The sequence below is a fragment of the Callorhinus ursinus genome, unplaced genomic scaffold (assembly GCF_003265705.2).
Source record: "Callorhinus ursinus isolate GAN/ISIS: 27379988/994484 unplaced genomic scaffold, GSC_fseal_2.0 scaffold2, whole genome shotgun sequence".
In the NCBI taxonomy this organism is placed as follows: domain Eukaryota; kingdom Metazoa; phylum Chordata; class Mammalia; order Carnivora; family Otariidae; genus Callorhinus; species Callorhinus ursinus.
Window position 1 is genome coordinate 99,455,505 of NW_027397064.1, and position 24,599 is coordinate 99,480,103.

General features: G+C 39.0%; 1 protein-coding gene and 2 pseudogenes across 9 annotated transcripts in view; 1 reads left to right on the top strand and 2 right to left on the bottom strand.

The window, feature by feature from the left end:
* Nucleotides 1-19,949, bottom strand: part of CUNH2orf76 (chromosome unknown C2orf76 homolog) — a 69,258-nt gene extending 49,309 nt beyond the window's left edge. For 6 of the 9 annotated variants that reach the window (XM_073884996.1, XM_073885003.1, XM_073884992.1 and 3 more), the window contains exons 1-3: nucleotides 19,598-19,949; nucleotides 17,579-17,723; nucleotides 832-882 (exon numbers count right to left, since the gene is read on the bottom strand). In XM_073884996.1, the coding sequence (XP_073741097.1) occupies nucleotides 832-882; nucleotides 17,579-17,723; nucleotides 19,598-19,909 (508 nt within the window). In that variant the 5' untranslated portion in view covers nucleotides 19,910-19,949. The remainder of the gene's footprint in view (nucleotides 1-831; nucleotides 883-17,578; nucleotides 17,724-19,597) is intronic. The other 3 variants (XM_073884998.1, XM_073885027.1, XM_073885000.1) reach the window with 2 other exon arrangements.
* Nucleotides 2,791-17,717, bottom strand: LOC112812575 (small ribosomal subunit protein eS24 pseudogene; annotated as a pseudogene).
* A 397-nt stretch (nucleotides 19,950-20,346) lies between the features above and the next one.
* On the top strand, nucleotides 20,347-20,986 carry LOC112812541 (actin-related protein 2/3 complex subunit 3 pseudogene; annotated as a pseudogene).
* Nucleotides 20,987-24,599: the final 3,613 nt, after the last annotated feature.

Here is a 24,599-nt window from a genome sequence, read left to right on the forward strand (position 1 = left end):
AGCCAGAATTGAGAAGTTTTGTATTTACTTAACTGTGCTTTTTATTCCTTTCTCTTATTCAATATTTAGTATGTAAATTCTTTAAGCCCAATAAATCAAAGTACTTTCCACTCAGTGCCTTCAACTTCTGTTTGACTACCCCTTATGACCTCACAATTAGTCTCTGGATATTAAAATGCATACACACGGTGAAGATTGTGATTTCAAAGTATTTTAGGTCATAAGTTGCTCTACCAAATGGGAACAGAATTAAAAGCCACTCCAAAAAATGATCTAAGGTAATAAAAAATTTATACTTCAAAAAATGTCTGTACCAATTAACAGAAATTAGATGCATCATAATTTTCAAGTGAGGTCTCAAACTCAAAGTTTGCTGAGTGTCACTATGCTGAAGGTTAATAACCATACCATCTTTATACCAAATAATGAAACCCAACTTCCTGCCTCATTACTGCATTGTTTAATCAACCCCTGCAATATGCAAAATTACTATATACTATGCTTAAGTTATTGGCATTTAAAATGTTTAATCTCTTCTTTTAATTCCTAGTCTGAAATCATTTTTCTTTCCTGGTTACCAAAGAAATTCATTTTAGACATCGTTTGCCAAACATGTTATTTGTTCCTCATAAATAGGCCACTTCCATACACTATTACAATTTACTTCACTGATACACCAGGATTCCTATATTCCTAAATAAATTTCCATATTGGTTTTTACTTACAGATAGTAAACTCATTTTTGAAAACCAAATTCAAATTGCTATCAACATAAAACTAACGTAAAATTATATTAATATACGTTTTTAAATAATAAGTAAAATTAGTTACCATATTTATAATTTCTGAATGGTGGTGGCAGGTTGGTCCTTAAAGGAATATCTATAAGAGAAAGATTATTTTTATTATATTCACGTAGACACCTGTAGTATATGCAGTCTTTTGTTACGTTCTCCAGATCTCTAGACCAAGCTACTTTGAAAAATTTGATAGAACACAAAATGAAGCTAACATGCCATCAAAAATCAGCGGTCATCTAAAACAATGGAACCACTGAGGAAATGTTGAGCTGTTACTAGCTGAACTAAGAATTCAGTAACATTATTAAATGAATTGTCATTTTATTAAATACAACAGCATCTATGTACATTCAAAATATATAACATTCCTGTGTGAGATATTATTTTCTATTAGGTGACATTCAGTCAGCACATGAACCTGAGAACTCATTCAGGCCTGTAATGGAAACCAATGATCTAGATGAGTGTTATTACTCTTACCAAAATTCAGATAACCTACAATGTAACTCTAACTCAGCAAAGAAAACAAAACAAAAACAAATTAAATATTCTTTTTAAAACAGAATTTCAAATGTTAGATCTGTTTAATTTATTAGCACTTAGAGTTCCTGAACAAGACAATGAAACACTGTGAAGGTGTGAGGCAAGGAACAGAGGGCCCCGTGAAAGTGCTCACAGTTAGAGGTGCCTACATTCGAAGAAATCAAATCACTGTCTTCCATTCAGTCTGGACTTCTGAGAGAAGAGACAGTGAAGGCAAATGACAGCACTCTCTTTCTTCCTTTGGATGTCAGCTCAAGTGCCACTCCACCGAGAGGCCTCCCCTGCAGGCCCTGCTGAGGGTGGGTCTCCCCTCGAACGGTTTCCTTCATAACATTCCTTACAACAGTAGTTCTGTTATGTTGGTCTCCCTTCCTTACTAATTCATAAATTCCTTGAGATTAAGACAGTAGGCCACAGCTCCTGAAACTGAAGACCGTGTCTGCCACAACATAGGTTATTAGATAACTGGTTCCATGAGGGCAGGGACTGTAGCCGATTTTCATTGTGTTACCAGTACCCAAAAGAGTGCTGGGCACATGTCAGGTGGTCAAAAATATTCGTGAATGAATAAATATAACTTAAGCCTTTCATTTGGCAGTTAAGAACTCCGAGGTCCTGGTTGGCCCAGGGTGTCAGAGTTAGGGCTAGAATCCAATCTTCCCATTCTGCAACAAGGAGAAGGGGTTCTCTTCTGCAATGGCAGAAAGACACCAGCCATTCAACCCATTTGGTGAGATAAGAATTTTGGTGCACAAACATATAAAAAGGCCTGAGGAGGAAGAGACAAAAACTAAACACCTTCCTTACGAAAGAGGCAAAAGAGGTGGCTTCTCATTTTGTGCTACAACAAATAAGGCTGCAGGTAGTCATATGCGGACGTGCACTTGCATTTCACCCAAAAGTGGAATGGTAGGGGTTGGTTTACCCTTTTAAGAAACTGCCAACTCATCTTCTAAAGTGGTTCCTCTTTACATTCCTACCAGTGGCCTATCAGAGTTCCAGTTCTTCCACATCCTAGCCAAAACTGGGGTTTTAATTAATAAACCTTTTTAATTCTAGCCATTTCAGTGGGAGTGCTGTGTTCTCACCATGACTTTATATTTTTTAAATAATTTTTTTAAAGATTTTATTTATTTATTAGAGAGAGAGAGACATTGAGAGAGGGAACATAAGTAGGGGGAGTGGGAGAGGGAGAAGCAGACTTCCTGCCTAGCAGAGAGCCCGATGCAGGGCTCAACGCCAGGACCCTGGGACCATGACCTGAGGTATGTACGTCAGAGGGCAATTTGATATGTATGAAAATTACATATGCATATACCCTCTGACCTAGAAATTCCACTCCAAGAATTGATCACAGACATACATTCTCACACGTGTATGTAATATAACATACATACAAGGGTGCTCTAGTAATATCTTCAAGGTATGTTAAAGGTAAAGGAAAGCATAAAGCAGACCATTATTTTTATTTATTTATTTTTTTAACATTCTTAGTTTATTGATCCTCTCATGAAAAATCTGCACAACCACCACAGATAAAGCCACTGCAGCATCTTTACTCCTTCTGTTGTCCAATCTCCAGCTCACTTTTTGCCAGCACCAACGTTGGCTTTTGCAGTCCCCCTGATTTTCTTCATTCTGTTCTTACGTTCCTTTCACTGTTTTCTTGATGTCTTTTTCTTCTCATACAGGCCATGTCTTGCAAGTCTGTGTTTGGGTTCATTTTTCTTTGCATAATCCAAAGAATCATAAATCATGCCAAAGCCGGTTGTCCTGCCACCACCAAAATGGGTTCTGAATCCAAACACAAATATGACATCTGGTGTGGTCTTGTACATTTTGGCTAGTTTTTCCCGAATTTCTGTCTTAGGTACCGTTGCCTTTCCAGGGTGAAGAACATCAATGACCATCTGTTTCCGCTGAAGTAGTCAGTTAGTCATGAACTTGCTGGTCCGGATAGTTACTGTGTCGTTCATGATGGCGGCAAGGCCCAGACCATTATTTTTAAAGTAAGCGACCTTTTGAGGAAAATGGGGGGAAAGTAAGCATATGTTTGTATTTGCTTATATGTTCATGGGGTAGGGGAGAGCACGGTGTACTGGTCAGAGAACAGAAGCGGAAAGGAGAGTTTTTACTGATTTTCTTTTATGTTCTGACCTTAAAACTACATGCATGTATTATCCATAAATAAAACTTTCTTAAAAACCCACACATCTGAATTACGAAATGTGTTTTTCTAGGCAGATGCTTAACGACTGAGCCACCCAGGTGCCTCTCACCATGACTTTAACTTGCACTTCACTAGACTAACGATGGTGAGTATGACATATCTTCTTTGCTCAAGTGTTTGTTCAGATCTTTTAGCACTTTTTAATGGGGTTAGGTCCTGCCTATGTAGTTGGAAGGGATTTTTTTTTGTTGTTTTCTAGGCACAAGTCTTTGGTTGGATGTTCTACAAATACTTTCTCCAAGTCCATGGCTTGTCTTTTCATTTTCTTAACAGTGTATTTTGAAAAGCAAACTTTTTCATTTTGATGAAGCCTGACTAGTCTTTTACAGTTTGTGCTCACTGTGCTGTATTTAAGACATTTTTCCAAAATCAAAGTCTTTAGCATTTTCTTCTGTGTTTTCTTTTATATAGTTTCTGCTTTTATATTTACATTTACATCTTGACCAATTTTGAGTTATTTTGGCATAGGGTACGAAGTAAGAGCTGAGGTTCATTTATTTGCATATGGCTATCCAATTGTTCCAGCACCTTTTTTTGGAAAGATCACCTCTTCCCCCAAAAACACCTTGGTCAAAAATCAACTGAATATACATGTAAGTGTAGGTCTGTTTCTGCACTGGTTTTCATTGATATGTCATCTATATATCAATACCACACACAATGTCTTGGTTGATGTAGCTTTATAGTACTAAGTCATGTGATCAGTGTAATTCCTACAACTTTTTTCTTCTTTTTTGTGAGTTATTTTAACTACAGGTTGATGTAGATAGAACATTAGGGTTCAAAGCCGATGGCCAAGAAAGAATTCTTGAGACGTCTTTGGTGCAAAAAGGTGATTTTATGAAAGCGCAGGGACAGGACCCGTGGGCAGGAGGAGCTACACCGGGGTCATGAGGAGTGGCCCATTATGTACTTTCAAGTTGGGAGGGGGTTACAGTTTAAGTCTCTAAGGAATTTGGAAGCGAGGTTTCCAGGACCTTGAGGGGGTTAACTATTGTTGGGAAAAGGTCATTTATGACCGTCTAATAAAACCTAAGTCATGAGACCCTTGAGATGTATATCGGTGGGCCATATGTTTGGGGGGGATGATTGCCAACACGCAACTTGGGGGGTTTAGAGATAAATAATACGTATCTTGGGGGGTTTAGAGATAAAGGAAATTTCTGAAGGAATTTTTATATGTTAAAGTAGACTTACAGGATCCTGGGGTGGGGGGGTGTGCTAGGATTGTCTTTTGCCCTTAGCAAAGTATTAACATTGAGGCAGTTGAGTCCCTAGAGGAATGTCACTCTGCCTGTTTCAAGGACTTGTAATGGGCTGTAGGCAATAAGGATATTTTATAATTTTTCTTCTGCCTTTGTTTCCCACATCATAGGTCTTTTTAACTTTCCTTATAAATTTTAGAATAGAGTAACTTATTTCTAAACTGTAGAGTATATAATTATGTATATATTTATGAAGAGAGGAAGTGTGCTGAGATTTTGATTGGAAGCTATACATCATTTTGAGGAGACATGACCTCTTCACCATATTTTTTCTGACCCACAGACACAAGGTATCTCCATTTATTTTGGTCTTTTAAAAGTTTTCTCAGTGATGTTTTAAGAGTCTTCAGTGCAAAAGTCTTACACTCTAGCAAATGTATTCCATTTCATACTTTGTGATGCTATTATAAAAGGTTTTTTGTAATTTTCCAGCCGTATTAGTAACACAATTGATTTTTGTATATTAGTCTTATATCCTACAACTTCCTTAAGCCTCGATTATAGTTTTTATAGATTCTGCAGGATTTTATAATCATAATAAAATCATAATAGATTATGTAGGTAATCACGTCACCAGTGAATAATGGCAATTTTACTTTTTCCTTTCTAATAGGGATACCTTTTATTTCTTTTTCTTGCCTCAATAAATTGGCTAGAACTTCCAGCTCAGTGTTGAATAGAAGTGATTATGAGCAGACACCCCTGCCTGGTTCCTAATCTTAGGAGGAAAGCACCCAGTCTTCCACCATTAAGTCTGATGCTGGAGGTCCATTTTTCATAGATACCCTTAACCAGGTAGAATAAATTCCCTTCTATTCTTACTTTGCTGAGAGTTTCTAACAGGAATGGATGCTGGATTTTGTCTTTATCTACTGAGAGATTCATCTGGTTTTCCTTCCTTCATCTATCCATATAATGAACTACATTGATTGCTTTTTGTTGTTTTTACATTTTTTTTTTCAAGATTTTATTTATTTGACAGAGAGAGAGCACAAGGAGGAGGAGCAGCAGAGGGAGAAGGAGGCTCCCTGCTGAGCAGAGAGCCAGACATGGGGCTCAATCCTAGGATCCTGGGATCATGGCCTGAGCCAAAGGCAGATGCTTAACCGACTAAGCCACCCAGGCGCCCCCACTGATTTTTGATAGTAAACCATCCTCGCATTCCTAAGGTAAACTCCATATGGTCATAATATATTCTTCTTTAAATACTGTATCTCTTTGTGTGAAAGATGTTGGTTTTGGTAGCTGTTTTTTTCTTCTAATTACATTCTCTGATTTTGATATCAGGGTAAGGCTGGCCTCAGAAAATAATACTTTCTGATAAATATTTCCTCCTCTTGAGTTTTATGGAAGACTTTCTGTAGAATTGGGATTATTTCTTCCTTAAATATATGGTAGAATTCACCAATGACTGGAACTGGGACTGGAGTTTCCTGTGTGGAAATGTGTTTTAACTACTGCTCATTTTAAAATACAGAATTATTCAGGTTGTCTGTTAGTGGGCTTCGGTAGTTTGGGTGTTTCAAGGAACTTGTCCACTGTCCTGGGATAACATATTTATGGCATAAAGTTGTTTAATGTATTCCCTTGTTATTCTTTTAGTATTTGTAGCGATTCTGTAGTAATGTAACAACTCTCACCATTGATACCGATAATTTGTATCTTCTCTCTTTTATTTTTTCCAATCAGTCCAGCTACAGCTTTATTAATTTCATGGATTTCAAAGAATCAGGTACGGCTGATTTTTGACTTTCTCTGTGGTTTTCCATTATCTACTATAATCTTTATGATTTCTTTTATTCTGCTTACTTTGGATTTAATTTACTTTTCTTTTTCTACTTTCTCAACAGAGAAGCTGAAATCAGTAATTTGAGACCTCTTCTTTTTTTTAATTTAGACATTTCTAGTCCTATAAATATTCCTATAAGTACTGTTTTACCTGCTTCCCACAAACTTTGAAAAGCTGTGTATTCATTTTTATTCAGTTCATAATACTCTTTTGATCTCTGCGTTTACATACAGGTTATTCAGAAGTACGCCATTTGGTTTCCAAATATTTCAGAATTTTCCAGAGATTCTTCTGTCATTGATTTCTAACTCCACTGTAGTCAGAAAACATACATTATAGGAATTTAGTCCTTTTCCATTTGTCATGGCTTGTTTTATGGATTGAAATATAGTCTCTTGGTAAATGTTCTATGTGCACTTGAGAGGAATGTGTATTATGTTGTTTGGTGGAGTGTTCTATAAATGTCACTTTGGTCAAGAGTGTTGTTCAAGTTTTTTGTATACTTACTGACTTTCTATCTACTTGTTCCATCAATTATTGAGGGAGCAATGTTGCAGTCTCCCAGGGATTGAAGAGTCATCTATTTTTCTTTGCAGTTCTGTTAGTTTTGACCACATATTTTTGAAGTTCTGTTGTGTCAGGTGCATAAGCATTTAGAATCATTATGTCATCTTAACCGATGCCTTACCATTATAAAATGATAGTCTTTATCCCTAGTAATATACTTTACTCTGAAATCTACTCTATCTGATATTACTACAGCCGCTCCAGCTTTCTTTTGATTGGTATTAGCATGGTATAATTTTTTCATCCTTTTACCTTTAACTGATTTTTATCTTCATATTTAAAGTGCATTTCTTATAGGCAACATATAATTTAGGACTTCCTGTTATATGTCTGTCATTTAATTAGGGTGTTCAGACCATTTACATTTAATGTGATTATTAATATGATTGGATTTAAACCTACCACTTTGCTATTTGGGTTTTGTTTTGTTCTGTCCATGTGTTATTTCCTCTTCTACCTTCTTTTGGATTGGCCTATTTGACAATTTTTTATGATTCCATTTTAACACATTTGTTGGCATATTATCTATAACTGTTAGGGGAGCTGTGTGTGCCTACACATGCAGTTGCTTTAAAGTCTGTAGTAAATATCTTTATCTTATCATTCTACCTCCAAGTGATACTCTAACACTTTATAGTGAAAGAATCTTATGCTTCCATTTCTCCCCTCCCAGCCTTTGTGCTAGTGCATGTATTTTCCATTAACCCCACAACACACTGTTACTGTTTTTCCTTATGAAATATATTTGAAGAAAAACTATAAAATTAAAAAAAAAGGCGTTCATATTTACCCATGTTTACCATTTCCTGTGCTCTTCATTTCTTTGTGTGCCTCCAAATTTCTATCTGGTATCATTTCCCTTCTGTTGGAAGAAGGTCCTTTAGCATTTCCTATAGTTCAGGTCTCCTGGTGATGGACTCTCTCAGCTTTTGTATGTCTAAAGTCTTATTATGCCTCCGTTTCTGAAAGACGGGAATAGAATCCTAGACTGATTTTCTTTCAATATTTTAAAGATGTCGCTCCACTATCTTTTTTTTTTTTTTAATTTTTTTTTCTTTTTAGATTTTATTTATTTATTTGAGAGAGAGAGAGAGAGAGACAGAGATAGTGAGAGACAGCACAAGTGGGGAGGAGAGGGAGAAGCAGGCTCCCTGCAGAGCAAGGAGCCCGATGCGGGGCTCGATCCCAGGACCCCGGGATCATGACCTGAGCCGAAAGCAGTCGCTTAACTGACTGAGCCACCCAGGCGCCCCGCTCCACTATCTTCTGACATGGATTGATTCTGATGAGAAGTCTGATGTCCTTCATACTTGTTCCTCCTCATGTATGTGTGTGTTTTTTTATCCCCCAGCTGCTTTTAAGATTTTCTCTTTATCACCAGCTATAAGCAATTTGATTAAATATGCCTTTGTGTAGCTTTCTTCATGTTTCTTTTGCTTGGGGATTTGCTGAACTGCTTCAATATGTGGGTTTATAGTTTTCATCACATCTGTAAAATTTTCAACCATTTCTTCAAATATGTCTTCTGTCCCCCTGTTCCAGCTCCCATCCTCATGGCCTCCAATTGCACGTATATTTGGCTAGTGGAAGTTGTCCCACCCCTCTCTACTGCTCTATTTATTTTTCTTTCAGTCTTTTGTCTATGCTTTTAGATGGCTTTTGTTGCTTTGTTTTCAAGCTTACCGATCTTTTCCTCTGCCCCATCTGATCTACACGTTAATCCTACTCAGGGCATATCCATCTCAAATTCATATTTTTCATCTCTAGTTCCATTTGGGTTTTTTTTTCCTATCCTCCATCTCTAACATGGTTCAATTGTCCTTCTACCTTCTTGAATATTTGCAATATAGTTTATAATAACTTCTGATTGTCCTTGTCTACTAATTCTGTTATCTGCAACATTTCTGGGCTGGCTTCAATTGATTGATTTCTCTCTTAATTATGGTTCATATTTTCTTGCTTCTTTGCATGCCTGGTAAGTTCTGATTTGATGCAGGTCATTGTGAATCTTATCTCTTTTGAGTGCTGGATATTTGTGTATTTCTATAAACATTCTGAGCTTTGGTTAAATTACTTGGAAACTGTTAGATCCTTTTGAGTCTTGCTTTTGAGCTTTGTTAGGTGACAGCAGGGTAGAATTCACTCTAGGGTTCATTCTGCCTTACAATTCAGCAATACCCTTCTAAATACTCTGCCTGATAACCTATAAATCACAAGGTCCTCCACTCTGGCTGGTATGGAAAAAAAAAAAAAAAAAAAAAAACTAGTCCCAGGCCTATATGAGCTCTGAGCATTTTGCCTTCTGCTTACATCAGGTTGTTCTTTACCTGGCCTCTGGTAGTTTCCTCACACACTTGTGCTGACTGTATTCAATTGAAGATACACATTCTGCAAATCTTCAAAGACACTCTGCAAATGTTCGGAGTGTTCTCTCTGTACAGCCCTCTCCGTGCCAGTTCTCTGTTCTATGAACTCTCCAAGCTCCACTCCAGACTGCCAGCTTTGACTACTGAACTCATGGAACTAACCAAGTTCTACCTGCATTTCCCTTACCCTGCTCTGTGGCCTAAAGACTCTCTCCATCTTGTTTCTCCTATTCCAGGGACCACTGTCTTGTGCTCCCTCATGTCCAATATCTGAAAACCACTGTTTCATAAATCTTGCATAGTTTTTTCAGTTGTTTCAGATGGAAGAGAAAGTTCAGTCCCTGTTGTTCACCTGGGCTGAAAGGAAAATCTGTGGCATATCTATTACATTCTGGAAAGTATTTCCCACTTTGCACAGAGTTTTCCTTTAATTTTATCTTTCCCCACCTTTGAACTTAACTTTGAGACCTAATGAACCTTTACAGAAGACTGTGGGATTACAAGATGAATTCTGCAAAAAAATCAATTTAATATTTCATTACTGCAAAGTTCACAAAAAGGTAACCACTAACTTTACTCGTTCATTTAGGTCACCATAAAAGGCATCCATAGAAAAATTAATTAGTAAAATAAGGTAATTTAATAAATATACTGCTGGCAGTTAGGATGCCACAAAAGAAGTCTGAAATGCTGGGCGCCTGGGTGGCTCAGATGGTTAAGTGTTTGCCTTCATCAAGTCATGATCCCAGGGTCCTGGGATTGAGTCCTGCATCGGGCTCCCTGCTCAGTGGAGAGCCTGTTTCTCCCTCTGCCTCTGCCTCTCTCTTTCTCTCTCTGTCTCTCATGAATAAATAAATAAAAATCTTTAAAAGAAAAAGTCTGAAACGTTAAATCACATTTCAGTGTAAAGATCAATAAAGTTTTGAACATTATTAAAATATTGATGGGCAATAAAATAATTCTTTACCTCTTGGTAAAGCCTCTAAAAATAGAAGGGATACAATTTGTAACTTATTTTTAGGTGCTAGCTCTACATTTAAAGACTTTTAGGAAAGCACTAACACCTACAGGAAAAAAAGAAATTGACTAATTTAGTGACTAATCTGTATGAGCAAGAATACCAAATCCCCACCACTAATCAGAACAATGTGCCAACATTATAACCTAATAAGGGGTCTTGTCTGATATTATAGTAAGATTCCAAGGTTAAGATCTATCAAGATGCTTTTCACTTTAATTATGAAATAATCTAAACATAAAAAGTGTGGAGAATAGGGGCACCTGGGTGGCTCAGTCAGTTAAGCTTCTGACTTTTGGTTTCAGCTCAGGTTGTGGTTTCAGGGTCATGGGATGAAGCCCCGTGTTGGGCTCCACACTGAGCACAAACAGAGCCTGATTAAGATTCTCTCTCCCTCCCCTTTGGCCCCCAGCCCCCCTGCTTGCTCGCTCTCTCTAAAAACTAAATTTAAAAAAAAAGTGTGGTGAATAGAACAAAATTCATTTAACCCACCAACCACATTTACTATATTGTCATGACTGCTTCAGACACTTTACTATTTTTTATTAAATATAACATGTCTTTCCCTAGTCCCCTTATACCCCCCTCCTAGAGATAACCACTGACTGCCCCTCATGTAACATATCCCCTTTATTGTTATACTCTCATTCCATAGGTCACAGCCACAGAGAATAATAGAGTGTTAGTTTGTGTTTTAAGTTTATAGAGTTAAATATTTAAACTAAAGAATCTACAGTACATTTTATAGTTACAAACAAGAGAACACTCCCTCAACACAACACTGAAGGAGGAGTCCCTTTGTGATAAGGCGATAATGCGCTGTGACTTTGCTACTGCAAAATTACCCTGTTCCTTTCTAAAAGAGAGGGGCACCGGAGGACTGCTTCTTTACGGCAGAATGCGAAATAATAAACGTAGAAGGACTCACAGAGGAAGAAAAATCCTGAGTTTTGTAAACATCAATGATTCAAATAAGGATCATCAAGAGATACTAAAACTCCTGGAAACCTGATATGTGAATGGTCTCAATGTTTATCACTCCATACACTACTTATTAATCAGAAAGATACTCTTACAACAGAGAAATCTGGTAGAGAATGCCTTAACCAAATGACTGAAATTTTATGACAGATAACAGGGCAAAGCAACATCAAGCACTTCCTGATGTGATGCAACAGGAAGGAATCACCTCCATCAGTTTCAGCAAACTATTTATGTAAAGGCGTGCTAGTCAACATTTTAGGTTTTGTGTGACATACAGTCCAGGTCACAACTGTGGCTGTGGTCCAAGAAACTTCATTTATAGAAACAGGTAGCAGGTCAGTCTTAGCTTGTCATAGCTCGTTGACCTGCAACCTACAGAATAGTCTAGCCAAAAATGTTTAACCTGAATCTAATCACAAGAAAACAAGCAAATAAATCCAGACTTTAGGACAGTCTATAAGAACATGGACTTGGATTTAAAAAAAAAAAAAAAAAATCAATACAATGACAGACAAAAGGTGGGGGGCTGTTCCAGATTAAAGGAAATTAGGAAGACAGGATGTGCCATGAAAAGATACAGTGGAGGGGCGCCTCGGTGGCTCATTCGTTAAGCATCTGCCTTCAGCTCAGGTCATGATCCCAGAGTCCTGGGATCGAGCCCCAAATCGGGCTTCCTGCTTGGCGGGGAGCCTGCTTCTCCCTCTCCCACTCCCCCTGCCTGGGTTCCTGCTCTTGCTATCTCTGTCAAATAAATAAAATCTTTAAAAAGGAAAAAAAAGGAAAAAAAAAAAGAAGAAAAGATACAGTGGAACCTTAAATACATGTTTCTAAGTGAAAGAAACCAGTCTGCAAAGGCTACATATTTTGCAAATCCAAGCACATGATATCCTCGAAAAAGCAAAACTAGATACAGTAAAGAGATCAGCGGTTGCCTGGGGCTTGCAGGGGAGGATGAAGAGGTGAAGCATGGAGGATTTTTATGGCAGTGAAACTATTCTGTATGGCAGTGTAATGTGACACAACATTACTCATTTGTTGAAACCCGCAGAACTTTACAGCACAAAGAGTGAACTTCAATGTATGCAAATAAAAAAAAAAAAACAAAACACCACCTTTCAGGAGGACGAGAATACAGACGATGACAAGAGAATCTAGACGTATTGCAAATGTATGAAACAACCTTCCTGAGGGCAGTGGAGGAAAAGCTGCTGACATCAGTAACTGTGGCAATGAAGACATTTTTTAAATCTAAGGCAAAAGGAACTGCACCAAAGTGTTGACTTCTAGTTAATATCAAGTTGCTTCCCAGAGGGTACAGATTAATGACTATGTATACTGGAATTAAAAAATTAAGTAAATGGATGGCAGATGATGGGAGCCAGACTCCTCACTTAGGGTAGGAATATAAATACACAAGGGGAGGAAGCCAAAAGGATACATGTTGGAATGGACTGGAAAACATCAGGAAGGACTCATGTTTAACCTACAGATACAGATGGTGACATGAAAATACTCATAGATAGGTGTATGTGTACAGGGTGATCTATTTCTTTGCTCTTCCAGCTGAGAGAGCTTTAAAAAACAATACCCTAGGAGTAGTGAGCCCAGCTAGCACCCAGATCTGGCTCTCAGGAACTGAGAAATGGCTGATTCTGGGACTGGGGCAGGATATAAACAAGATGAGCCTGAAGCATCTTATAGCACCAGAAAGTGAGAAAGTACTCAACACAAGCACACAGAGAGAAGGGGCACAGAAGACAACTCAAGGTCCCCAGCGGGCAGAGCCAGAAGAGTTTGCACAACAAAACAAAATGTCCCCTGCAGAATTCCAAATAAATGATGTAGATATTACCCCATAAAGGAGGGGGAACGGAACTCCCCACTCTTGAACTGTATGTGAGCTGTGCACAGCGACTGCCTTCCAAAGGGTACGAGATGAAGAGAGAGACTAACTTTACAGTGGAGAAGCTAACACTACCACAGCTGGGTGATCTAACGGCAATGATCATAATCACGTAGAAAGTACATGTCCCCGATATGACAGGATAAAAGTGACACTTCACCTTCGTGGCCTCCCTCTCAAAAACCCATAACCCCAGTTTAATCACGAGAAATGTAGCAGGCAAATTCCACTAGAGGGCTGTCCTACAATAGGCTTGACCAGTGCTCCTCAAAATTGTGAAAGCCGTCAAGCAGGGAAGATGATCTGAGGATCCCATATGGCCCAGAGGAACCTAGGGAGACATGACAACTAAATGTAGTGTGCAATTCTAGAAGAGATCCTGGAACAGAATAAAGATACTAGGTAAAAACTACAGAAACCAAAAGAAACCATAGACTAGTTAATGATGACTCAATATTGGCTCATTCCTTGCAATAAATGTAGCAGACTAAGGTAAGACATTAGTAATGGGAAAAATGTGGACAGGAGCATCAGATACAAAGAAACAAACTCTCCTAGTATTCACCCAACGGACCAGCTACTTTACAGAAGAGAGGCAACTTAGTGTGGTGTGTAAGAGTATACATGCTACTGGAGGGGCGGGGGTGGGAGAATGGGGTAACCGGGTAATGGGCATTAAGGAGGGCGCTGTGATGTGATGAGCACTGGGTGTTATACGCAACTGATGAATTATTGAACACTACATCTGAAACTCAGGATGCACTGTATGTTGCCTAATTGAATCTAAATTTAAAAAAAAAAAGAGTACATATGCTAAGCAGAGTCAATCAGAGAAAGACAAATACCATATGATTTCATGCATATGTGGAACTTAAGAAACAAAACAAATGAACCTAGGGGAAAGGAAGGAAAAATAAAATTAGATAAAAACAGAGAGGGAGACAAACCATAAGAGACTCTTTTTTTTTTTTTTAAAGATTTTATTTATTTATTTGACAGAGAGAGAGATAGCGAGAGAGGGAATACAAGCAGGGGGAGTGGGAGAGGGAGAAGCAGGCTTCCCGCTGAGCACGGAGCCCGATGGGGGCTCGATCTCAGGACCCTGGGATCATGACCTGAGCCGAAGGCAGACGCTTAACGACTGAGCCACCCAGGCGCCCCTACCATAAGAGACTCTTAACTATAGGAAACAAACTAAGAGTTGCTGGAGGGGAGGTGGGTGATGGGCATTAAGGAGGGCACTTGATGAAATGAGCACTGGGTGTTATATGCAACTGATGAATCACTAAACTCTACCCCTGAAACTAGTAATACACTATATGTTAATTAACTGAATTTAAATTAAAAAAATTTTTTAAATGTTGGGGCACCTGGGTGGCTCAGTCGTTAAACGTCTACCTTCAGCTTGGGTCATGATCCCAAGGTCCTGGGATCAAGCCTTGCATCAGGCTCCCTGCTCCACGGGAAGCCTGCTTCTCCCTCTCCCACTCCCCCTGCTTGTGTTCCCTCTCTCGCTGTGTCTCTGTCAAATGAATAAATAAAATCTTTAAATAAATAAATAAATAAAATAGTACACATATAGTTAAACTGCCTGGGTTGAACTGCAGCTTTGCCTTTTATTAGCCATGTAACCTCAGGCAAGTTTCTTACCCTCTCTGTTCCTTAGTTTCTTCACCTATAAAATGCGATAAAACAGTTCCTACTTTAGAAGGATGAAATAAGGGGCACCTGGGTGGCTCAGTTGGTTAAGCTTCTGCCTTCAGCTCGCGTCATGATCCCAGAGCCCTGGGATGGAGTCCCACATCGGGTTCCACGCTCAGCAGGGAGTCTGCTTCTCCCTCTCCCTCTAACACTTCCCCTGCTTTGCTCATTAACTTGAAAAATTCCCCCAAAATAAACTCTTTGGTCTTTGTTATGTACAAAATTACAAAAGGTAGATATGTGGCCCACCACCCTTTCAGAGAAGTTCCACAGTGCCTCCAATCAGATAGGCTTGGGCACAGAGCCCACAAGTCAAAAGAACCCGCACCCCAAAAGTTCACCTTTTAGTCAGTGGGACACATTTGCCACACATACAATTAAAACAAGTAGCAGTTATGTTATTACCAACACAGGTGAAAGATGTGGACAGGCAGGGCTGAGCATCTAGCTGTGATCCGTACTACTACTCTGATGGGGAAAGCACCAAAGGTATCTGGGAAGAGAGGAGCACAGTGACCCGGGGCGGGGGGTGGGGGGTGGAATCAGTGGGGGTGGTGGAGGGGAACAGTACATTTTCCCCTACCACTGCAGCAGCTGAAGATTATACCTCATTCTCAAGGGCTTTGAGAAGAACTTATCCTGCACTGTACCAAGAACATCGTAGCACTTACTACGACAATACTAAGAAACACTATAAAATTCATAATATGCATAAAGATTTCAAAATAAGAAATACAGGGATTTGTTTTTATTTCAAAATCCAAATATGCTTCTAGTGTTATCTTTTCAAAAGCAAGACACTCTGTAATTGGCAATATCTTAGTACCAACTCTCAATTTCCCCCTAACAATTAAGAACACAGCAATAACAACATATGCTCCATATGTCAGCCTACAGTTACTTTAAGGAGTAATGATGTTCTCCTTATGAAATCTTTTAACAGTCACTACAAGGGAGACTGAGCGGTCTGTCTTCTGTATAGGTCGCCTACCTTGCCTACTCCCTACTCAGGTAATACTGAGCAGTAAAACTACCCAAAGTTGGAATTCTTTGTCCTATTTTTGCAACTTTTCTGTGTCTAAAAGTATGTCAAAGTAAAAAAAAAAAATTAAGATGGATATAAAGCACTGTATTTGTCAAAACTCATGGAACTATAATCTGTACACCATATGTAAATTACATTTCAATTAAAATAACCAAAGCTCATTCTAGATGTTTTATCAAATGTTGATGATTGGAACACTTCAATAATTAAAAACAGGGGTTAGAGGGCACCTGGGTGGCTCAGTTGGTTAAGCGGCTGCCTTCGGCTCAGGTCATGATCCCAGGGTCCTGGGACCGAGCCCCGCATCGGGCTCCCCCTGCTCCGCGGGGAGCCTGCTTCTCCCACTCCCCTGCTTGTGTTCCCTCTCTCTCTGTCAGATAAATAAATAATCTTTGGGGGAAAAAAACAAAAAAACAGGGTTTAGAAACCCATCGAGGTCCTATCAAAAGCCTTCACTTGGGACACTTGGGTGGTTCAGTCAGTTAAGCCGTCTGCCTTTGGCTCAGGTAATGATCCCAGGGTCCTGGGATCGAGTCCCACGTTGGGAGCCTCCCTTTCCCTCTGTCTGCTGCTCCCCCTGCTTGTGCGCTCGCTCTCTCTTGCTCTCTGACAAATAAATAAATAAAATCTTTGGGGAAAAAGCAAGCTCACTTCATACCTATTGAATTTTAAGCTCGAAATGATAAAATAGCACCAGTTGGTCTGGTTGTCATTTCTGTGATCTCAGTGACCAACAGCTCTCATGATTTTCTGGCCGTACAGAGGCCTGTCACCTTCCTAGCTTGCTCCCCGTGAGGCCCTCTGTGTGCTCAGCCAGGTAACACAATTGGCTACATTGCATTCCCTTGTTAATCAACCTCCAAATACATAAACCCATTATAAGAAAACCTAGATCTTAATCTTTTTTTAATTAAAAAAAAAAAGTGGGTGCCTGGGTGGCTCAGATGGTTAAACATCTGCCTTAGGCTCAGGTCATGATCCCAGGGTCCTGGGATCGAGTCCCATGTTGGGTTCCCTGTTCTGTGGGGAGCCTGCTTCTCCCTCTGCCCCTTCCCCCCACCATGCTCTCTCTCACTCTCTCAAATAAATAAAATCTTTTAAAAATTTTTTAAAATAACAAATAATAAAAAATTTAAAAAGGAGGGAAAAAAGGTAGAAGCCAAACATGAGGGTAATAATTCCTGAGGTGGGTATACACAGTGCTAAATGAGCCTCGGGAAGGTACTTCAGGCTGATGCCAAGGAACAGAACAGGAGCTGACCTACTAGATTAATATTTCAAAGTATTTTTAAAAGATTACCATCCATGTAATAGTCAACTATTTTTTCAAAATACTAATAAAGCAAAATGACTAAGACATCTCATACCTTGCTTTAGAAATACTATAAATTCCTTTGTAGTTTGGTCCAAATTAACTCCATGATATACTATAGGCTTGAAATTGCGATGCTCAAATGAACGAACGAGGCGAACTGTAATGGTCACCTCTTTGGAAGCCATGTGGAGAAATTCCTGTGGTAAGAGACATGAGAACAGTCTAAATAAAATAAATTCACAATAATCTACAAGCCTGCCTTTCCACCATGACCTCCAGGGCACCCAGCCATCTCTCCCACATCATATGGTTACTGACAGTCCCCAAACCCAGGTCAGAGCCCGGGCACCCACAGGGGTCCCAAGGTTACTCCCACCTATCCACTGTGACCCTAGACAGCTCTGTCATAGTCACTAATGTCCTGATTGGCACAAAATGACAAATCTCTCTCCCTCCTCCTCTGCCCTTCCCTTCCCCTCTTAAAAACAAAAAACAAAAAACAATGCAGCCAGGTTTCAAGCATCAGTTAATTCCCAAGTCCATGCTCTTAATATGCTAACGGAAACCAAATCATTTCCTCCCAAAAAATCTGCAAAGTTGCCAATGTTCTAAAGATACAATTATGGTATATTTCTATCTTGTAGTAACTACTTCATGGTACTTTCAACTTTACATAATAATTTTCAGCCATAATATACAATTTTACTAGGAAAAAATACCTGTAATACGACACATTAGAAAGGATGTCCAACCTCACTAGTAATCAGAGAAATTCAAGATGAGACCTATCACTCACCAAACAATCTTAAAAAAAATCTGATAATACCTAGTGTTGGCAAGGAACTGTGTAAAGCAATGAGAATTTAATCAGGGAAGGCGGGCATCCCCAACAGGTATCTTTTGACCCAGCAATTTTCAAAGGTACCCTAGGGAATCTGTGAAATACGTGCATATGAAGAACACTGTTAATTAACTGCAAAGACTGGAAACAACATGTCTGTCAACAGAAGAGATAAGGAAATTATGGCATACAGTGGAAGAGTACAAGCAGCAAAAATGAATGGACCTATGCATCAACATAAATGAATCTCAAAAATATTACGGCAAATGAAAAAAAAAAAAGCAAGTTGCAGGAGAGTCACAGTACCCCACCACTTATATTAAAGTTCAAAAACATAGCTTTGATTATGTTTAAAAGGAGATAATTGTTATTTCTGAGGCAAAGGAAGGATTATGCAATTAGAGAGAAGTACATGGGCCAATTATGTTGGTAGAATTTTCGTTTCTTAAGTAGAATGTTAGGTACATGGATAATGTATTACTCTTTATGCCTTTTAGTGTGTCTGTACTATTTCATAATATACCCAAACAAGCCACACTAATTTGGCCTAGAAAATCTCTGTATCATAGAATGCTTAAACAAATATTTTACTAAGGTTGAGAGAATATGTAGCACATTATGTGTGAAAAGCAAAGGTTCAAGCTGTTTTAATACAAAAATTTATAATTATAATTTATATCGTTTGTATTTAAATGAATGGTTCTTAATGAACTTTATTTTTTTCCTCTCTAAAATATGGTAAGGGCCCACCTTATAATCTTGCTTAGTACTTAATGACCTCAAATTAACAACTGGAATGGATACTTCCAATATTAGCGATGACATTATTTCTTCTTAAATCTGAATTACCATGCTCCCCCAAAATTCTGATCTTAGAATCTATCAAGTAATAGCACCTCAGCAGACATCTACAAAATTACAATGTAAGATATACTGAAGTACTTGATAAAGTATACTTCTTGAAAAAGGGATACTGTAAAAGATTTCTGTAAAAGATTTTAGAACAGTGTTACAGGTTTGCTGAAATCATGACCACTTCCTCCTGTCACGGAGCTCCCACAACAAAGAAGCCCTCCAAAACACACGCACACACATCCAGGCACACATACCAGGAAGCCCTATCATGTAGTCCAAGTCCCCAAAGAGTTTAGACATGGCCAGATCTAACTAAAAATCAACTCCACCTCTTTGCTGTAACACACATTTGGATCTCACATAATAGAATCTTACTGAATAGACGAGATGGCTAAACGCACCAAGAAGGTCGGAATCGTGGGTAAATACGGGACCCGTTGTGGTGCCTCCCTCAGGAAAATGGTGAAGAAGATTGAAATAAGCCTGCACGCCAAGTACACTTGCTCCTTCTGTGGCAAAACAAAGATGAAAAGACGAGCTGTGGGGATCTGGCATTGTGGCTCCTGCATGAAAACCGTCGCTGGTGGCGCTTGGACCTACAACACCACTTCTGCTGTCACAGTAAAGTCGGCTATCAGAAGACTGAAGGAGTTGAAAGACCAGTAGAAGCTTCACCATTTGAAACATTACTAGCCTATAATAAATGGGTTAATTTATGTAACAAAAAAAAAAAGAATCTTAATGAATAGTAGCCGCTTTTAGCAAGTCAACTTGGGATAAAATAGGTTTGGGCATAAGGACAGCTCATGGTGGCAGGAGAAGATCCTAGAATCCCAAGTGCAATAAATAAATCATATAAATGATCTAAGGAGGCTGGGCAGACTGTCACATGCATGGCCTGTGAAACTTTTATAATTAGAGGTTTGTTCCTTCCACTTAATAAAAAGCTGCCCAAATGTCATACTTAAATAGTTGAAATTTTATATTTGTGTTCATATCTAATTTTGGTCAGCAATGCATTGTCGTCTTCATCAGAAATTTGTTGTAATTTGTACTCAGTCACTAAAGAATAATAACTACTGCCCCAACCTCCTCGTCTAGCTTGAAATACGGGCGCCACCAAGATGCCAGCTTACCACTCTTCTCTCACGGACCCTGACACCAAACTCATTGGAAACATGGCACCGTTGCCTATCAGAAGTCAGTACAAGGGACCTGCTCCTAGAGAGACAAAAGATACAGATATTGTGGATGAAGCCATCTATTACTTTAAGGCCAATGTCTTCTTCAAAAACTATGAGATTAAGAATGAAGCTGATAGAACCTTGATACATATAACTCTCTACATTTCTGAGTGTCTAAAGAAACTCCAAAAGTGCAATTCCAAAAGCCAAGGTGAAAAAGAAATGTATACGCTGGGAATCACTAATTTTCCCATTCCTGGAGAGCCTGGTTTTCCACTTAATGCAATTTATGCCAAGCCTGCAAACAAACAGGAAGATGAGGTAATGAGGGCCTACTTAACAGCAACTGAGACAAGAGACTGGACTGAGACTTTGTGAAAGTTTCTGGCCCTCAGAATGATAAACCTAGCAAGTGGTGAACTTGCTTTGTGAAGAGACAGTTCATAAACAAGAGTCTTTCAGGACCTGGACAGTGAAAGGAGCCTGGGCAGACACTTTCCACAGCCGTGGGCAGCATTTTACAGCAAGATGTACACAATTATTTGCCTTTATTTGATAAAATTTTATAGAGAAGAGAGAAGAGAGCGTGTCTTCACTTGAAGAGCTCTTTATCAAGAATTTGGGTGGCGGAGGGAAGAATGGGTGATTTGAAATTTTCTGCAGCATTAAGCTGGTGCTTAATAAAAATAAGTAAGGGGGCGCCTGGGTGGCTCAGTTGGTTAAGCGACTGCCTTCGGCTCAGGTCATGATCCTGGAGTCCCAGGATCGAGTCCCGCATCGGGCTCCCTGCTCGGCAGGGAGCCTGCTTCTCCCTCTGACCCTCTTCCCTCTCGTGCTCTCTATCTCTCATTCTCTCTCTCTCAAATAAATAAATAAAATCTTTAAAAAATAAAAAATAAAAAAATAAAAATAAAAATAAGTAAGAATAAAGAAATTTCTAACATTCCATGTCAAAAAAAAAAAAAAAAATAGCTGTCAGGAGGCAACCATTACCTGATTTGTCCTAAGGACGGCAGGAATTGCAGCTTGTACGGGCGCCTGGGTGGCTCAGTCTGTTAAAGGTCTGCTTTTGGCTCAGGTCATGATCCCAGCATCCTGGGATCCAGCCCCACGTGGGGGGTGTGGGGAAGGCGGCTTCTCCCTTTGCCCTTCTCCCCACCCGCTACGTAGCCCCCACTCCCACTCACTCTCTTGCACTCTGTCTCTCTCTAATAAAATCTTAAAAAAAAAAAAAAAAAGAACTACAGCTTGTTAGTTTAGGGAGGCAGGCATACTGAAGAGACAGTTTAGAAAGCTAGTATTACAGATTATAAAATATGATATTTTCCCAGAGGTTCAACTACTTAAAAAAAAAATCTGGTCAAATTTAAAAGGCATCCCACTGAAGCAACAGAGAAGCCAAAACCAATAAAAACTTTGGAATAAATTAATAAAAAATATTCAAGGACAAAAGATTTGAATAAATGAAATGACCAGGTTGTTAACTATGAAGGCTCAAAGTTGTAAAGAAATCAATTTTCTCCTAAATTCATCTAGAAACTGAATAAAATCTCAATCAAAACATAAAAGGATACCTTGGGAGACCTGTCACAAATATTTCTAAAACCTATCTGGAAGAATAAATTTGTGAGCTTAGTCAGCAAAGTCATAAAAAAAAAGGCAGCACCAATTATTAAAACATATTATTAAGCAATAGTCAGACATACAATAGTATACATGAATAAGCTGGTATGATTCATATATTCACCAAAGTCAGTAATAAAAATTTTAAAGGACAATTAAGCTGTAACAATTCAAGCTGTGATAATGAAGCAGGAAAAACTGGCAAATCAGTGGAACACAACAGAAAATTCAGAAATAGACTCAAGATTAGGGAACTGAGTATAAAAGTGGTGTTTGAGGGCGCCTGCGTGGCTCAGTCAGTTAAGCGTCTGCCTTTGGCTCAGGTCATGATCCTGGAGTCCCGGGATCGAGTCCCGCATCGGGCTCCTTGCTCTGCAGGGAGCCTGCTCCTCCCTCTCCTCCCCACTTGTGCTCTCTCTCACTATCTTTGTCTCTCTCTCTCAAATAAATAAATAAAATCTAAAAAAAAAAAGTGGTGTTTGATATTAGTGGGGAAAAGATTTAATAAATGGCATTGGGAAAAACTGGTCAGACATTCAGAGAAAAGTAATGCTAGATCCTTACCGCATCCCTTATACAAAAATAATCATACATGGAACAAATATTTACACTTAACTGTAAAATCATAGAGAGGCACCAGAAAAATGGGCACATATTTTTATAATCTTACAGTAAGAAAGGCCTTCCTAAGTGAATAAAAATCAGCAACCACCCAGAAAAAGGCTGATAGGTGTAACAAAAGAAATATGTAAGAAAAGACCAATACCTTAGTAGAAACATGGGTAAAGGTAATTGGCTATCTTTAGGAGCGCCTGGGTGGCTCAGTCAGTTAAGCAGCTGCCGTTGGCTCAGGTCAGGATCTCAGGGACCTGGGATCGAGCCCCATGTCGGGCTCCCTGCTCAGTGGGGAGTCAGCTTCTCCCTCTCCCTCTGCCTCCCGCTCTGCCTATTTGTGCTCTGTCAAATAAATAAATAAAATCTTTAAAAAAAAGAGGAGGTCAGCATCCAAGTTCAGACTAGAAAATTCTGCTTAGTAAACGACTTGGTTTCCTTTTTGTTTTATTTTATTTTATTTTATTTGTCAGAGAGACAGAGAGAGAGCGCGAGCACAAGCAGGGGGAGCGGCAGGCAGAGAGAGAAGCTGACTCCCCACCGAGCAGGGAGCCCTTGAATCCAGGACCCTGGGATCATGACCTGAGCTGAAGGCAGACGCTTAACTGACTGAGCCACCAGGCATCCCCAACTTGGTTTCTTCAATAAATAACACAAGAAATAAAGAAGGGGATGAAGATTATAAATTAAAAGAGACTTAAAGAGATCAACCAATGCAACATTTTAAATGGATTCTGATTTGCATAAATGTTTTTAATGTGAGAAATTTTAAACATATAAAAAATAGAATATGACCATATTAAGAATTAATATTAATTCTCTTTATTTGATATTATTATATTTTTGAGTTCTTATAAGAGTAAGGTATATATAGGTGAAATGGTATGAATGATTTGCTTTCAAACACCCTGGAAGAGGAAAAACCAGTATGTCAGTTGAGAGTATAGATTAAAAGAAAAAAAGGCAGAACATTGTCAACTGCTCAAGCTGGGTATATACGGGACCTCGTCATACTATTCTATTTTTTATATGTTTAAAATTTCTCACAATAGAAACATTTTAAGAAAAATACACAAAGATGTACATTCAAGGAACTTGTTTTTCACTGAAGTGCTTCTAGGAGTTAACAAAAAATTAGAATCCATCTAGATGCCCATCAACGAAGAACTGCTTAGGGAAACTCTGTCACACAGTTACCATAAGATAAAATCCCCTGCAGCCACTACAGGGCAATATGGTTCCATGGGTACTATTTTGGAAGATGGCTATGACAGACCAGTGAACTAAAAAACAAGCTAGAAAACCATAGGTATGTAGTATCTCCATAAGCACACGGAGACATCCAGAGTGCCATTTTACCAAAATGTTGCCAGTGGCTATCTCTGAATGGTAGAAATATAAGAGACTTCTCTGTTTTATATATTTTTAATATTGCTTGATGTTTTAATAACGATTATGTGTTTTTAAGTTAAGCTGTTTCACTGTATACTTAACATTTGTGCTTCTCTGGTGTGTTTTGCATGGACAAAAAGTTATTTTTAAAACAAAGCCATTTCCTTTTAAGAGGTAACAGGACAAAAGTAAACAATACAGAATTGATGTATCAATACTGTCAAGGATAGAGAGGGTGAGAAATTTAGTTATGCAACTGACATGCAGTTAAGGGATACCAATAAATCTCAAATGCATGCAACAGTCAGAGGTCCCAGAAGTAGGTCACACACCCAAGACAAGTCTAATCTTGTCTGAGATGGCACAAAGGCCCTCGGTACCCAGCCCCTCCCTCCACTCTGATGCTACCTGTCACCACCACGATCCACCTTCCATACGGCACTCTAGCAGCCAAGACAGCCCACAGTCCCCCACACATACCACAGTTCCAAGCATCGGCCATACCTTCGGCCCCCAGCTTTCCCCACACTACCTCTGTCCTGCACCTCTTTGCCTCACCACGCAGG